We start from the raw sequence: 16667 nt of genomic DNA on the forward strand, positions 1-16667 counted from the left end.
CATTGAATATAAAGGGTTTCCTCAACATTAGTAAATAGTGCTTTGAAGTTCATTTCATATACAAAGTAAAGTAACGATTGTTTCTATAACATGCTGCTTACTAACCTAGAAATGCTACGTATATGTTTATTAGTTCCCTACCGACAAAGTAGAAGGGGACTTTAGGTTTGCGCTCCCTCCGTCTGTCTGTCTGTCCAGTTTTCCACACTTTTTTCTCTGTTCTTGCAGATATTTATTTTATATTTGGTACACTACTTTGCTGTAACAAGTTACTGATCAAGTTTGAATTTGGTCCTGGTCTGTCGATTTTTTACTTAGTTATGGCCCTTGGACTTACAAAAATAGCATGAATTATCAGTTTTTCAGACTTTTTTTGGTTGTGCATGCAGATATTCATTTGATATGTGGTACATTGCTTTGACATAGCAAGTTACCGATCAAGTTTGAGTTTCGTCTTGGTCCGTTGATTTTTCATTAAGTTATGGCCCTTGGACTTAGAAAAATAGAATGAACAAGAGGTACTGTGAGCAGTGCTCACTAAGAATACCCCCCGCTTACCCCAATCTCCCAAAGGGTGTTGGTAATAGGTATAAACTACCTCTTTTCTGAGTGTGAAAAACAAATGGCATGACAAACCGAACCATATTGCTACTTCGATGTCCAGTGCGCGTGACCTTTGACCTTTTGACCCCAAAATCGATAGGGAACATCTTCATCCCATGGGTAGTCCATATGTATGATATGGTGACTGTAGGTGGAAAGGATAACGCTTTAGAGCCCGGAAACCATATTGCTACTTCGATGTCCAGTGCGCTTGACCTCTTTGACCTTTTGACCCCAAAATCGATAGGGAACATCTTCATCCCATGGGTAGTCCATATGTATGATATGGTGACTGTAGGTGGAAAGGATAATGCTTTAGAGCCCGGAAACCATTGCGTCTACAGACGGACGGACGGACAGACAGACGGACAACCCAATTCCAGTATACCCCCCCACAACTTGTTGCGGGGGGTATAATTATCAGTTTTCCCCAACTTGTTTTGGTTGTGCTTGCAGATGCTAGTGGGGGTCAAAATGAGTCGAAAACATAAACACAAGAACATAAGTATCACATAGGTATGATGATGCAATCTGACCCCTTACAACACATAATGAAATATCAAAATAGAGCTGCCTGCAATCAAATAAGGTGGACAGGCCAGCTCACACATATCAAAGTAGCATAACAATGGACGATGGGGAATCAAATAATTTTCTTTGTTTTCACAAATACTTGAGCACTCCAAGCAAACAAAGAGGAATGACCAAAGCGTCCTAATGGCGCACTGTGATTGGTCATCCATGTAATAGGCTAAGTACGGGGCCCTAAAACAAAACACCAACATTCATCAAACGTGAAAGTTCTAAACAAATTTAGCATGTTATACAAAACATATGTTGACCGTATTTTACTTAATATCCAAAATACTGTAGAAGTACTTTTTTCCGCGCGGTATTAATTTACGCTATGAATGTGGTCACAAATTTTCCGCGGAAATTATCCCAGCGTACTTAAAGTAAATGAAAGACACTAAGTGGCAATCTAAGAAATCCGCCCAATTTTCTACCCGTGGAATAAACAGAAATTGTGATTCCACGGACTTATGAACCCGTGGAAAAAAGTACGTTTACAGTATACTCAATAGAACATACACAATTAACATGTTACATAAAAGTCATTATCTACCTTAATTACCTATTTATGTTCCTTGATTAATATGACTTGCCAAGTAGCCTTTGCTTGTTACTTGATAAAGGCAGTAAAAACAGAACAGTGATGTGAATTGAAAAAATTTTAATTATACCCCCGAACGAAGTTCTGGGGGGTATATAGGAATCGCTGTCTGTCCGTCCCACTTACTGTCTCCAGATTCGTGTCCGGGCCATAACTTCTTTGTTCTTTGACATAGGCATACCATATTTGGCACACAGGTGGATCACCATGAGGCGATGTGTCATGTACCTTCATGACCTCTATTTGACCTTGACCCTTGACCTCAAAGTCAAAATTAAACGTTTTTACAATGGATTCGTGTCAGGGCCATAACTTCTTTGTTCTTTGACTTAGGCATACCATATTTGACACATGAGTGTATCACCATGAGACGATGTGTCATGTACCTTCATGACCTCCATATGACCTTGACCTCAATGTCAAAATTAAAGGTTTTTACAATGGATCCATGTCAGGGCCATAACTTCTTTGTTCTTTGACATAGGCATACAGTATTTGAAACATGAGTGTATCACCATGAGATGATGTGTCATGACCTCCATATGACCTTGACCTCAAGGTCAAAATTAAATGTTTTTACAATGTATCCGTGTCAGGGCCATGACTTCTTTGTTCTTTGACATAGGCATACAATATTTGACACATGAGTGCATCACCATGAGACGATGTGGCAGGTACCTTCATTACCTCTATATGACCTTGAACTTTGACCTCAATGTCAAAATTGATTATAGGGTTTTGACATAGTCATACCATAAGACATGGGTGTATCACCATGAGACTATGTGTCATGTACATTCATGAGCTCTTTATGACCTTGACCTTTGATCTCAAGGTCAAAAGTATAGGTTTATACCATGGATTTGTGTTCGGACTATATCTTTCATTTTCTTCTACAAAGGCATACTATATTTTTACACTCAGGAAAGAAGTAATTTATGCCCATTAACAACACCCTTTGGGAGATTGGGGTAACGGGGGGTATTCTTAGTGAGCATTGCTCATAGTACCTCTTGTTTATTTTAAAAAATGACAAAGTTATATAACTTGGTCCGTTGATTTTTCATTAAGTTATGGCCCCCTTTGGACTTAGAAAAATAGCATGAATAATCAGTTTTCTGGACTTTTTTTTGGTTGTGCTTGCAGATATTCATTTGATATTTGGTACATTGCTTTGGCATAACAAGTTACAGATCAAGTTCGAATTTCATTTCGGTCTATTGATTTTTCATTAAGTTATGGCCTTTGGACTTAGAAAAATAGCATGAATTGTTTGTTTACATCGATGTTTCTTATCTGTAGATAAAAGTACTACACTCATTAAAAATTCTAGCATAGTAATACAACAATATAGCTAAATTATTCATGATCACCTACATGTCACAGTTTATTGACTTGGTTAAAGACCTAATTAAACCTTATTTATGAATTTCTCGGGTGTTTTTCCTGGTCTAGTCTACTAAAATAATAGTTGATTTCCTATCCTGGTTCCCCAATTTTCCCTTTTACCATAACCTACATAATGAACTTTGAATGATGTTGTGGTACAGTAATATTTGCAACTGGTAGGGGACTGCAGTATTGCCATGCAATACTCTCAGAATGCTTGTCCTCTTCTGATACTTATTTCCTGTGTTGCATGTTGAAACATTTCAGAACTGTAGTTTTGCTACATTGCTGGAAATTTACCCATGGTGATTATTTATACTAAATATGTGATTACAAGATTTTCGTGTAAATTACTCCTACACGTACTAGTCCCATAGTAATGCAATTTATTAAAGATATCGACATCGCGTAATTAAAAAAATGGTTTGTGAAAGAAATACATGTAATTAACAACACATGGAAATATCCACATTTACAGTAAATTGCATGTCACGTGAGCATAAAAAACTTGCAACCAATTCACTGTGGCAGTATTCTTGAGAAGTATCAGAACAATATTTATTCTTATGAAAATAGTTTAGATGAACTTCAATCCTGCAAGTCTGTTCTCTACCTTTGTGCATGAGTTCAACTTGAAGGGATCAAGGTCAATCCCTTTTGCCAATGGAAACTTTGTATAAAGATACCAAAAGGCAACACGTGCAGATGATTTTCAAGTTAAGTAGTTTTCATACAATGTGAATAAATATTTATTAAATTTACCTATTGTTGATTCATGAAAATGTGATATATTATAATGTATGTACATGTGAAAAGATCCGCAATAAGACGTACCTCAGTAGTGTGCATGTAGAATTGTGTAAGGCTGATGATCGGTATATCACATGCTGTACATGTTGAATATTAACGAAGTCGACCAAGGCTGCAATTGGTGGGCGGGGTTATATTTTTCACCAAGGAACTGTAAATGGGATGAGCTCCTTGTTAAAAGATATGTAATTCTCCAACTTGGTTTAAGACAATTAATCACTTTTAGATAATCATAAATTTCAATTTCTACCCCCCCCCCCCCATTTTCATTCTTAAGGAGGAATAACACACCAGAAAATTCTGATATTGATGGAAAATGGAGGATATGTACAATAATGATTTTGAAATTGAAAACTTCTAAATTTACCTTATCTAGTGAAACAAAATGCAGTTTTAGTAGAAAGTAATCTAAAAAAAAAAATTAATACCCATGCTGGATTCGAACCCACGATCTACAGATCAACATCTGACAGGATAACGTACTGAGTACCCAGCCAGGTGATTATAGTTTTAAAAAGGGATATACATGTATTGCTGATATCTATATCTGAAGGAAGTAATCCATTGTGATTAGGTTATTATTCTATAAATACACAATTTCACAGGAAACCAAACACAGTTATATACTTAAAACATTTTTTTAAAAGGATGCAAAATAGTTAGAATGACATAGTTACTAAAGAGATAAATGAAAAAGATATGTAAACAAAATTATAATATACATTAAAGTTTTGTAATTGAATCATAATAAAGGGAAAATTATGATATCAGCACAATTGCTATTGGCAGTAAGATCTATTATTTTGCCTGCATAGGAATTATAAAAACTTTCATACTGAAATGTACACACATTTCTGTGACACGAAAGTTCACAGAATTCAGTTAAATGTATGGCAGTATTAACCTTACAATGAAGAGATCACCAGTATGGTAATTTTCTCAATATTAAGAAGGTCACTTTGTCAAATGATTGAAAATATCTTGGTGGAGCAAAGAAATTGAAACAGCGACTATACTGAAATTTCATCCTCATTCAAAATCTGTAATAAGATATACATTCGTATATTCATATTCTGATTGATATTGGAAAGCATGTTAGGTGAACAAATATGGTGCAAGAGCCATGAAAACACTAGGTGCATAATTGTGGAATAGACTGCCATTTGAACTTTGAGAGCTTGAAGCACATGGAGCATATTCCACAAGAACCTAAAAACACTCTTGTTCAAGTGTGAATACGCCCTGTGAATGTGCAATATCAAGGATTCCATGTGCAATCTCTTGCAAACAGAACTTTGATCCATTATACGAATGCAATTACCTGTACCTGTGTGTCTGTATTTTGTCTAGTCCAAGTAAACTACCTTAATTGTCATCTTACTACCATGTTTTATTCAGTCTTTCTATTGTTTTATCATTTACTGTATAGATTTTGCAGGTCTTTTATTGGTATATTGCCATTGATTATTAGCACAAACATTGTACAGCGCCTAGAAACTATGTGTAATTTTGGGCTTTATAAATTAATAAAATAATAATACATGTAATAATATAATGTAGAGTTTAATTTGTAATAAATCTGTGCATTACTTTTCTTCTTTTAATGTTTATCTTATTCCAACTGACTGGTTTTTTTAAAAATAAAATATTGATAAATAAAAGAATAAAAAGAAAAATAGATTATAAAAATTTTGTAAACCAACAAAATAAAAATAAAACTATGGTTTTATGTTGAACTTCATTTCTGTGCAAGTTACAAAACGACAAAAATTGTAAAAACAAGTATAGATCAGTCAACAGAGATTAATTATTTCTTAAATTACTTTAAATAGGGTAAAAAAAATATATCTGGAATATTAAAAAATGTTTGAAATATGTTGGCACCATTATGATTCCTATGAATGGAAATTTGTGTTGAATTTTCATGTAAAGAAGTTAATATTTCCAAAATTACCTGTTAAATGATATGCTGACTACAACTGAACAAGCCATGTGATATACCATGGACTCATTACTGTAAAACAACTTTTATTCGTGGATATTTTATTTCGCGATTCTCCTGTGGTAAATTGGTTCGCGGCGAGTCATTTGAGCCTTTTTTGAGCCTATGATCGACATTCAAGGACTGATTCACGGCGAGAAATGTTCATGACAATGAGGTTCTCGTAAATCTCGTGAAAATTTCTCGCACGCAAATAAAAGTTGGTTTACAGTATGTGTATATATCTCTCTCTCTCTCTTGAGGACATATATTTTAAAATTTTTACAATGAAAGCAAAACTGGTCCCATTGTATCTAACTGATCCCACAATTTGTTTTACAGGATAACGTTAAAAAGCTCACAACTGTAATGAAGTTCATGATTTAGATGTATGACAGCCCAAATTTGTCAAGAAAAGGCTTCATAGTTTTCAAATCACACTGCAGGGTAGCAATTCCAGTTTGGAAGGAATATTTTTTGGGCCAAAAATCAAATTTTAGAAACTTGTTATCACAAAGCTTATTTCAAGCATTTCAACTTGCTCAGTAAGCCAGTAAGAGGTAAACATCGGGTTCTCTTTCTAAGGTGTACAAATCAGAATGTAACAAATAACAGGACTGAAGTTGAGAACCATACTTCTACATATTCCTTTATGTATTACACAAATAGATCAACATTTAGGGAGAATGTACAATCATAGTGCTTTACTTTGATTAAACTTCTTCCTTTACAAATGAATAAAAAGAATAAAAGCAAAACTATGTATTTTATAAGCGAGGCATCTCACAAATAAACTTGAAATATTATTTATTCACGCATAGCAAGAATACATTATATAGTACATGCATCAATCAATACATGTATCAACACTTCACGCAAGTTTTGTCCTTTGTCTGCTATTTCCTGGTTATAAGACAGTATTTCCCTAATCTCAAGAGAGATTCCCAATTTATTGATATTAATGTGAAATTGGGAAAATGTAGGTTGGGGGCCAAATTCAGCCTATAATCCTATCCCTACAAAGCATTATGACTACAGCACACTTATAGATCACTGCGAGCGTATCGTACCCACAGGGGCTAAGCCCGTTTTGGGCCCGAACTCTGTGATACCATAAATATAGACTATATTTATGGTATCACAGAGTTCGGGCCCAAAATGGGCTATTTATGGTATCACAGAGTTCGGGCCCAAAACGGGCTTAGCCCCTGTGATCGTACCATAATATAGTGGTATCATAGGCTATCATATTACTTGGGTTCAAAGTTAATTACTATCAAAGAGTATTCTTTAAATATTGCCTGTGACTGGTATAGTATAGTGCAGTTTCTGTCATGTATTCTGTAATAGACAAAAAACCATGATAGACCTGCATGTACATGTGCTTCATTTCTCACTCTCAGTCCAATGTCCATTCTGTAGAATTTTGTCTGCTTATAATGCATATTACAGAATCACAGTGCAGACACACCTACAAATTGATTTATGTTCCATAGTTAATATGATCTTGCAACGTAGCCTCTGTTAGTTATTTGATAAAGGCATTGAAAATAGGACATTAATGTGTAGTGAAAAAAGTGTGATTTGTTTTAAAAATGACAAAGTTATATAACAGACTAAACTAGTAGGGGTTGTATGACCCCATATATTTAGGATCTCCTATGGTTTGTGGTTTCATATGATTTATATTCAACGAGTTGTGTGTTTTCTATCCCCAAACACACAATGAGTTGAATATAAATCAAATCAAACCACAAACCTTGGGAGATTCTTTTTATCACATGTTAAACACACCCCCTCCTCTCTGATTGTTCATGCATACATGTATTGTTGGGAATTTTACTTCCTGAAAATTTGTAAACAAACTACGTAAAATTGACGTTTGTTTGTGACGTCACAAATGGCATAGGAAAACATAGTGTAATAATTAGAATTTATTTAATGGGTGATATCTACTGGATTTAAGACATGAAACTTAAAATTATTTTTTTGATGCATGTATCAAATGAAAAACTTCCATCAATGTAGTGCTTTGATGAAAAAGTTTTCTGTCCAATTTTTTGTTTGATACATGCATAAAAAAATAATATGTTTTATTTCTTATCATTTAATTATATTTTTAAAATAGAAAAACAAATAGTTTCTCTCATCAAAAAGCTTGAATTAATGTTTTTGAGAGGGCGCATAGGAATACATACATGTATATGTAACAATGAAAACAACAACAAAACTGGCTGTGCGTTCAAGTCAGGTACAGTTACTGTGCAGAATTAAATGGATTACACGCCAAATTCAAGGTACAATGGTTAATTAGATATAATGGAAGAGAACAAGGGGTGACGGGGTGTATGCTTGCTGCATTGTGTTGGAGGAGATGTTGAACACTGGTTGTGCCGTAGGAACGGTAGAATGCGAATCTGCTCCATTTCAATATCAAGTAAAAACCTCAACACCTCATCATTTAAATCGTCCTCATTGACCCCACATCACATAGTTCAATTTCATTAATATCTATCAAATCAAAAGTTGTCACTTGCTACGTCATGTTATCAAACTCGTAAAGTAGACGATACTGACTGGAAATTCGTGTATAATCTGTCTACTTCTACCAGTCAGCGTCATATTACGTCATCAAGTATGTTGTTTCTTTAAACAAATTTGCATTTTATTCATTTCTTTGGTTGGAAATGTGTTTATTTTTGGTAGCAATGAAAAAAATTAAACAAATACATTTCGCTTAAAATTTGAACAGGGAAGACGCATTCCAGAGAAAACATGGAATATGCTAAGCATGGGGCCCTAAAACAAAACATTACATCATGTAGGGTTGCATGATCGGATCCACCCAAGACTGCAATGATAAGAAAACATATGCATATGCAGTATCCTTAAAAAAAGATGGGGGGGGGGGGGGGGGGGGGTGTCAAACAAATTTTTCCTTACCCAACGTCAATATGAAATAGATAAAATTGACTTTAGTTTCTGTACCCAAATTCAAGACAAAAAAGCATACACAATTAACATGTTACACAAAAGTTATCTACGATAATCACATATTTCTACTCATGCAAACACAAAGAAGTGAAGAACTATCACTTCCAATGTAAAACAATCGTCCCTTTAAATATTCCCATGTAACTCTGACCATACCAAAATAATTCTGCCGTACATGGTAATACAGTTTTTCTTAAGATTCATGCCTCCATATATTTAATGACCTTGACCTTACCAGAGTTGCCTTCCCCAACCCAGAGGTCATCCTCATCTGACACGCTTATACTGACTGGTTCTTGCAAGTTAAAGTCGTCAATGATCTTAACCAATTTGCCGTCTTTGTCGATGATATGAATGCAGTTATTGGATGTGTCTGCAATTAGAATTTGACTCTTGCTATCAGTCGCAAGGTCCATTGGTTTAAAGGTGTTTTTCACTGTGTTATTTCCACTGTAAGTAAATCGCAAATTTCCGTCCTTGTCCACCACCTGCACTTTCTGCAATGTGATTTCTGTGACGCAAATATCAAAGTTTTTGTTTTCGGTCAGGAAGTAGGGCAAGCGAAATAACATGTTGCCATCAGGATCTTGCTGAATTTCAAACAAGACTTTTACTCCAGAATACCGAACAATCTTTCCTTCAGTTTTGGTTTTATTGGTCATACCAACTAGCAGTTCATTGGCTCGAGAGCTGCTACATACTGACCGCAGTGTCCAGTCTTGGACTGTGAAAAGACATTGACATTCACCCTCTCTGATAATATTTACACTACTGTCGTCAAGGTAAATGAGCTCATCCTCCTTGTTTATTGTCATACACACTGGCGCGATCTTGGAGGTGACTAGGACTTTCTGAATCACTGTACCATGGAGGTCTACAGATTTCATCAGACGATCGTAAAACCCACACATCCATGCCATCTTTCCACCACGACACCTCAATCTTCGAACCCCTTTTCGAAATTTGCTTTGAAAAGTTGCAAGAAGAGCAGGAGTGTCCCTGTGAACCTTGATTGTATAACCAGGGATATTTATGGTACTGGAATTCCCTAATTTGCCTACAAGTTCAACAAGTTGATGTAACAGAGTAGTATGCTGTTCGAATGTAGGAGTTTTAATGTCAGCCACAGGAGGGATTGTTCTGAAATTCTCAACTGAAGATCTGTACTCAAAAAGTCTATTAAAATCAAGAGAATTTATGATTTGCCTGTTCTCTTTGATGGTTTTTCTGATCGCAGCTGAAGGAATTGTCAAAGACATTTGGCACTTGCTCAGGATGTCAACATCCTTTTCTTTCATTTTCTGAATTTCTTGTTTATGTTGCATTATTGCAACTTCTAGCTGCCTGTGCCAGTCTATCCCCACTTGGCACATGGTAGTCGCTATTTGATCGTATTTCTCAGTTGTCTCTTCAATCCGTCTGCTCATTTGGCTGACATTCTTGTCAAATTCTGGGATCATGTTTTTTTCCAAATAATGAGTGTCTTTCAGTATTTTGTCCTTTAGCACTGCATACCTGCCACAAATCCCAGTAATGTCGTGATGTTTGTGAAAGCCTTCAGATAAACACTGAGAACAGAAAGGCACATTGCATTCTCTACAAAACATCTCACACTTATGGTTCGGGTGAGATCCACAAACTGGTCTCATGAAATCGGTAGTAGAGTTGAACCTGGCTATATCATGGAAACAGGAGACTGAAGAAATTTCTATATGTCTAGTGACACAGAGTCCACACAGACGCATGCTACAAGTTTTACAGTACATCTCCCCAACCACATTATCTTCATTGCAGAAGTCACATCTTAAGATATCTTGAGCAGCAAAAGATGCTGATAAGTCCTGGAGTGGGGAGGTTGCCCCTGCTCCAACATTCTTGGATACTTCTTCTAATTCTTCAATTTCCTTACACTCGTGGTTGTTTGGATCAGGGTTTTCTTCTGCTTCTGCAATCATGACTTTAAATATATTTCACATTCCACATTAGTGCTAACAATACATATGTATTGTCTGAACGTCCTTTTGTATATTTCCCATGCTTTAATCTTCCTGGTAAAAAATAACACAGCATAATTTCCCTGGATCTCTGTGCTTCACTGAGTGCTGACTCTCAAGTGATTACATATATCAATAAAATTATAGGAAATTTCATCATCAGCTTCCTCAAGAGTTCCGTTAGGAATATTTAGTACTTTCTAAAGGAAACTGAAAGGAAATCCAATTTAAACACATTTCACAGAATGAGAAAGAAACAGGACTTAATGCATAAGTACCACTAGGATTAGAAATCGTTGAAAATGCCTCAAAATGAATGATGTTCATTTAAAATCTTAACTATCTTGTCATCACAGCTTTCTACAAGCTCTTGCTAGTTAACATCAAAATTTGAATGAAATCCAAGCTTTGAATTCAATGTGATCATGTCCAGAGATACATTTTGTAAAAACATACACACACAAAAAAAAACAACACAGACATAAACACACACACACACACACACACAAACAAACAGGACCGAAAAATTGACCTCTTTATCAGATGTGAAGCTGAATCTTATACCAGATACACACTACTCTTAATTCACTGTAGAAATCTATGATTAAATAACACTCATTAATCTATAGATTTAACATTGAATTTATGAGAATTTTATTAGATTGGAGTTGTTTCATTGACTTCTATTTGGCAGAATGTTAATTAGGATCACCACTCGGGGATGTTTCTGTAAAGTTGTAGTTACATCAATGGCAAACGTTTACTAAAAATTTCATCTCATATCTGGAGAGTTTTTTTACCGTAAATAGAAGATATATAAATAGCTCAGGAATATTAAATACATGTAACTTCAAAATAAGATGAAAATTCATTAAAAATCAACTAGTATTTAAACTGAATCAACTGCAGATTTACTTTTCAATAAGCCCAATGTAATTTTTACACATTTGAATCCTATAATGTTTACACGATATATAGTGAATAAAAATAGTTTTCCATGACAAATGATTAGCGCTTTTGCACTCTGCACATCCTGCCAGAATGTCGGTTTCCTAAAATTACATGGAGAAAGATCTTTGAACTTGTCAATGTGTGAAAAAAGCAGAGGTGTACAATTATTATTATATTCCCTGTCAATATAAAATCAGAATAGTAATTATGACTGGAAAGTTGTGTCTATCAGTTGAGGCTTTAATCAATTCAATCTTAATTTCTCATCAAAGACTATCTGGTCTTGTTTGTATGTAATCAGCTAAATGGAATTTGTATTATATATATAAAGCTTCTTGAAAGGGACTGGTTCATGATTTTTGAAAACAATATTTTTCATTTTTGATGTTAAACATTAAAAATATAACTGATGTTGACAGCCAAAATTTTGACCTTCTGAATGCAAGAATAAAAGCAGTAATTTAGCCTTAAGTCTGTGTTATGTAAACAAAGACCCGAGTCTTTTCATGTATACAAACAAACCAGTGATTTGTTAATTTTTGTAATATAAAGCTTCTTAATTTTGCATAGTCACAAATTTTAACTTTTAGATGACACATTTTACCCACAGAATGCTTGAAATGTGAAAGGTATAATAAACTTAGATCGATATCCATTTCTTTTGAAAATTTCATAAACTTAAACATCGATCCCACAATCTTTGTTACAAAACAAATAATAAACTCTCTAAAATGAGCTTCTGTGATAATGTATAACCTTAATTTTTATGTGAAATATTTTAAACACATTAGACAAAAGATTTTGATCATTTAAAGTGAGAAACAAAATCTTGGGGGAAATCGTGAATCGGTCCCTTTAAATTTTCATGGTTAACACTTATAGACCTACTGGTTAATTAAGTTAACCTAATGATTATAGGACCCTCACTCTGCAACTGGAGAACCATGGTTAGATCCTCGGTCCTTAAGTATACTTTAGGTAAAATGTGTCATTTAAAAGTCAAAATTTGTGATTGTACATAATAAAGATGCTTTAAATTACAAAATTAACGTTTCACTGGTTTGTTTGTTTACATAAAAAGACTCGAGTCTTTGTTTACATAACACAGAATCAAAGCTAAAATATTGCTCTTATCCTTGCATTCAGACGGTCCAAATTTTGGTTGTCAACATTAAATGAGCTATATCTTTAATTTTTAACATCAAAAATGAAAAACATTTCTTTCCAAAAACGTGAACTAGTCCCTTTAAGGAACAGTCACTACCAATGTTAAACATCTTAAGGAACAATCACTATCTTATAATGTTAAAAACATCTTGATGAACAATCACTACCAATGTTAAAACATCTTAAGAAACAGTCACTATCTTATAATGTTAAAAACATCTTAAGGAACAGTTAACCTGGGTTAAATGTCTTGGGTTTGAGATGGTGCTAATTGAGATGTGATATATATAATAAACTTGGATCAATATCCATTTATTTTGAAAACCCTGTAAACAATTTTTGTTTTCAAAACAAATAATAAACTCTCCATAATGAGCTGTCATGATGAATAATCTTAATTTTTTTGTGAAACGTTCTAAAACATATTAGACTGTAGATTTTGATCATTTAAAGTGAAAAACAAAATTTGGAGGAAAATCGTGAATCAGTCCCTTTAGGGTAATGATTGTTCCTTAAGATGTTTAACATGGGTAGTGATTGTGCCTTAAGATGTTTAACATAGGTAGTTACTGTTCCTTAAGATGTTTAACATTGGTAGTGACTGTTCCTTTGCCCAGTGCCCATCATTAGAAGTCAGAGTCACCAGCCATTGGAAGTGAGAGTCATGGGTCTTTTGGATACGACTTTATGATAAAAACCATGGTCCCTCTTCACAGTAGGTGTTGCATCATGAATAACCTTGACACTGCTACGGCCTTGAACACCAACATACAGTGTAGGTCAAAATTTTAGCACAATATAACTAAACCTGTATGTGTAAGTGAAATTTTCTTGGATAGGACATATATTACAACATACAAGCAAAAAATTTACTCGAGCTTACAATGGACCTCTGAATGACTTAGTGTTCTTTATATGGTCTGTCATGAATAGAAACTTTGAAAGGATTTTGTCTTATAAGACTGATATTATATATCTTTTTCATATCTATCAATATGAATTAGCATCTGTCATTGATTTTTGGTTCACCTGATTTACTCAGATGACCTATTTGTACTTTTCCATCATCATTTGTCATGTGTTGTTTGTAGACTTTGAATATTTACAACTTCTTGTCAAAAAGTATGTGTTTCAACAAATTGATGTGTCACATCTCTGACATTAGGGGGTAAAACAAACAGTTTGAATTTCATGGTCATTGTTTCCATTGTTTTTAAGATTGAAAGAATTTAGATATTAAAAATGCACGTACAGTGTATAGCACTGAATAGAACTAGAAATGTTCATTGTGGCATTTACATGAAATATGGTTATACTTTGGCAACACTAACAAGGTGTAATACAAGTGCTAGTATTATTTTTATGCCCCTGAAATCGAAGATTTGGGGGCATATAAGTTTTTGGCATGTCTGTCTGTGGCAAAAACCTTTAACCTTGGTCATATCTTTTACACCATAAGAGTTGGAGTTTTCATACTTGATATGTGTATTTCTTGTGGCAAGACCTTTCCACTGACACCAAAATTATTGACCTTTTACATTGACCTTTGACCTGGTTCCACTTCGTTGTAATCCGGGGGCATCAGTGTTTCACAAACAGATCTTGTTTTACGAACAGTTCTGAATGTTTAATCCATCAGAAACTCGTTAAAAAGAAGATCATGTACATTTATGCAGACACAGGGTTTCCTTGGAATCTGCTTTCTGTAAGCTAGCTTGGGTCTGGTCAGTTCTATAGAATGACAATGGCTTCAAGAATGAATGGACATTAAACCAGGCTAGACTGGTCCCTTGTCCTTATTCCCTGTATAATATGTCTCATCAGGAGATAGCAGACAGATAGGCTTGTTTTCCAAGTCAGCTCATAGGTGGTGGTTATCCAGAAACATGAAAACAAAAGTAGAATTTATCCAACTGGTGACAAAATTAATAGTTCCCACTTGTACACATTTTTTTCTTAATTACCACAAAAATACAATTTGTTAATTTATATATGCAAGCATGCATCCTCATGTAGCATTTATTCAGTTTTGTTTGACCCCAAGGCCACAGTGGGGTACAGAACAGAGGTTTGAAGTTTTACACTATTGGTGTATGACCCAAATTTGTAAGTATTGCCATAAACAAGATGAATTAGGTGAGTGTTGTGGCCCATGGACCATCTTGTCTTTAATATCATCTTAACATTTTTGATATTTGTTCCTTTTACAGATGACCACCATGCCTGGGCTGCCCACACGTCCATGTTTCTATGACATTGACATTGATCCAGAAACGGAGGAAATCGTGGGACTGTCCTAAACAAAGGCAGTGTGTTGCTTTTGTCAGAACGACTTGATAACTGAATGATTCACGACAGAAACCAATTATTATCACAGGGACACAAATTTTATCAAACTGCTGGTACAATGTACCAGTACATGATACAAACATGACTTGATTTGTTATTTGTTGTTAAAATGGATGATTTAAGTATAAACCAATCATATTGTCACTTACATTTAGCTATAAACCAATCATATTGTCTTTTTCATCAATAATCATGTCCAGTTTTTAAATTAGTCAAGTTAGTCACATAATTGTATATGGGAAATGTTTAAAATATGTATATCATTCCATGCATTAAAGTGAAATGATCAATTTAATCAAGCAATACCAGAATCTCATTATCTTTATAAGCTAAACTTGATAAGGACATACTTTTGCTCCTTAAAGGGGAATATATATGTGAAATTTGAGATAAGTCTGTTTTTAACTTACCTGAGCCGCAGGTGAGCTTTTCTGAACATTTGTCCGTTGTCTGTTGTTGGTGTTGGCGTAAACTTTTCACATTTTCATCTTCTCCAGAACCAATAAGTCAATTTCAACCAAACTTAGCACAAAGCATCCTTGGGTGAAGGGTTTTCAAGTTTGTTCAAATAAAGGGGAGATAATCACAAAAATACAAAATTAGGAAGGGGTCATTTAAAAATCTTCTTCTCAAGAACCACTGGGCCAGAAGAGCTGAAATTTACATGAAAGCTTCCTGACATAGTGCAGATTCAAGTTTGTTCAAATCATGGCCCCTGGGGGTAGTTTGGGGCCACAATAGGGACCAAAGTTTCATTGATTGATTGATTGATGTTTTCTGCCACACTCAACACTTTTTATATGCCTGTCTTTAGACGGGATGTATGTCTGTATGTCCGTCCATCCGTCCGTCTGTTTGGGGTTTTCTCTTTATAATTTCATTTCCCTTTCACATATCATGCTGAAACTTGCTGTGTAGCTTCTTTGTGGGTCACTCTAGACCATACTGCAATTTTGATCCATTTCAACCTTTTTTCCAGGAGTTTTGCCTCATTATTTGGAAATAATTATTATATGGAGGGTACATAATTTGTCCACCCTACTCCTCCCACAGTTTTCAAGTGAGAGCCTTCTTATTTTGTGGAGTGTTTGTATGGGTATTGAAGATGTGCATGTGGGATGGATTTTGATTTTCGACAATTTCTGAGAAAATTACAGGTTGTTGAACTTAGTCTATTTGGAAATTAATATTCTATGGAGGGTACATAATTTGTCCGCCCTACTCCTCCCACAGTTTTCAAGTGAGGACCTTCTTA

General features: G+C 34.7%; 2 protein-coding genes across 3 annotated transcripts in view; one reads left to right on the forward strand and one right to left on the reverse strand.

The window, feature by feature from the left end:
• Positions 1-15715, forward strand: part of LOC125649256 (C-1-tetrahydrofolate synthase, cytoplasmic-like) — a 42888-nt gene extending 27173 nt beyond the window's left edge. For both annotated transcript variants that reach the window (XM_048876628.2, XM_056166230.1), the window contains one exon: positions 15274-15715. In XM_048876628.2, coding sequence (XP_048732585.1) covers positions 15274-15363 — 90 coding nt within the window. In that variant the 3' untranslated portion in view covers positions 15364-15715. The remainder of the gene's footprint in view (positions 1-15273) is intronic.
• Positions 136-11284, reverse strand: LOC125649257 (uncharacterized). Its single transcript, XM_056166231.1, has one exon. The coding sequence runs from the start codon at positions 10904-10906 to the stop codon at positions 9152-9154; it is 1755 nt and encodes a 584-aa protein (XP_056022206.1). The 5' UTR covers positions 10907-11284; the 3' UTR covers positions 136-9151.
• Positions 15716-16667: the final 952 nt, after the last annotated feature.

This window comes from Ostrea edulis, chromosome 5, assembly GCF_947568905.1.
Source record: "Ostrea edulis chromosome 5, xbOstEdul1.1, whole genome shotgun sequence".
NCBI lineage: Eukaryota > Metazoa > Mollusca > Bivalvia > Ostreida > Ostreidae > Ostrea > Ostrea edulis.

What these genes read in the sequence shown, in the direction of transcription:
- LOC125649257 (XM_056166231.1), bottom strand. Translation starts at nt 10,906, where the DNA reads ATGATTGCAGAAGCAGAAGAAAACCCTGATCCAAACAACCACGAGTGT.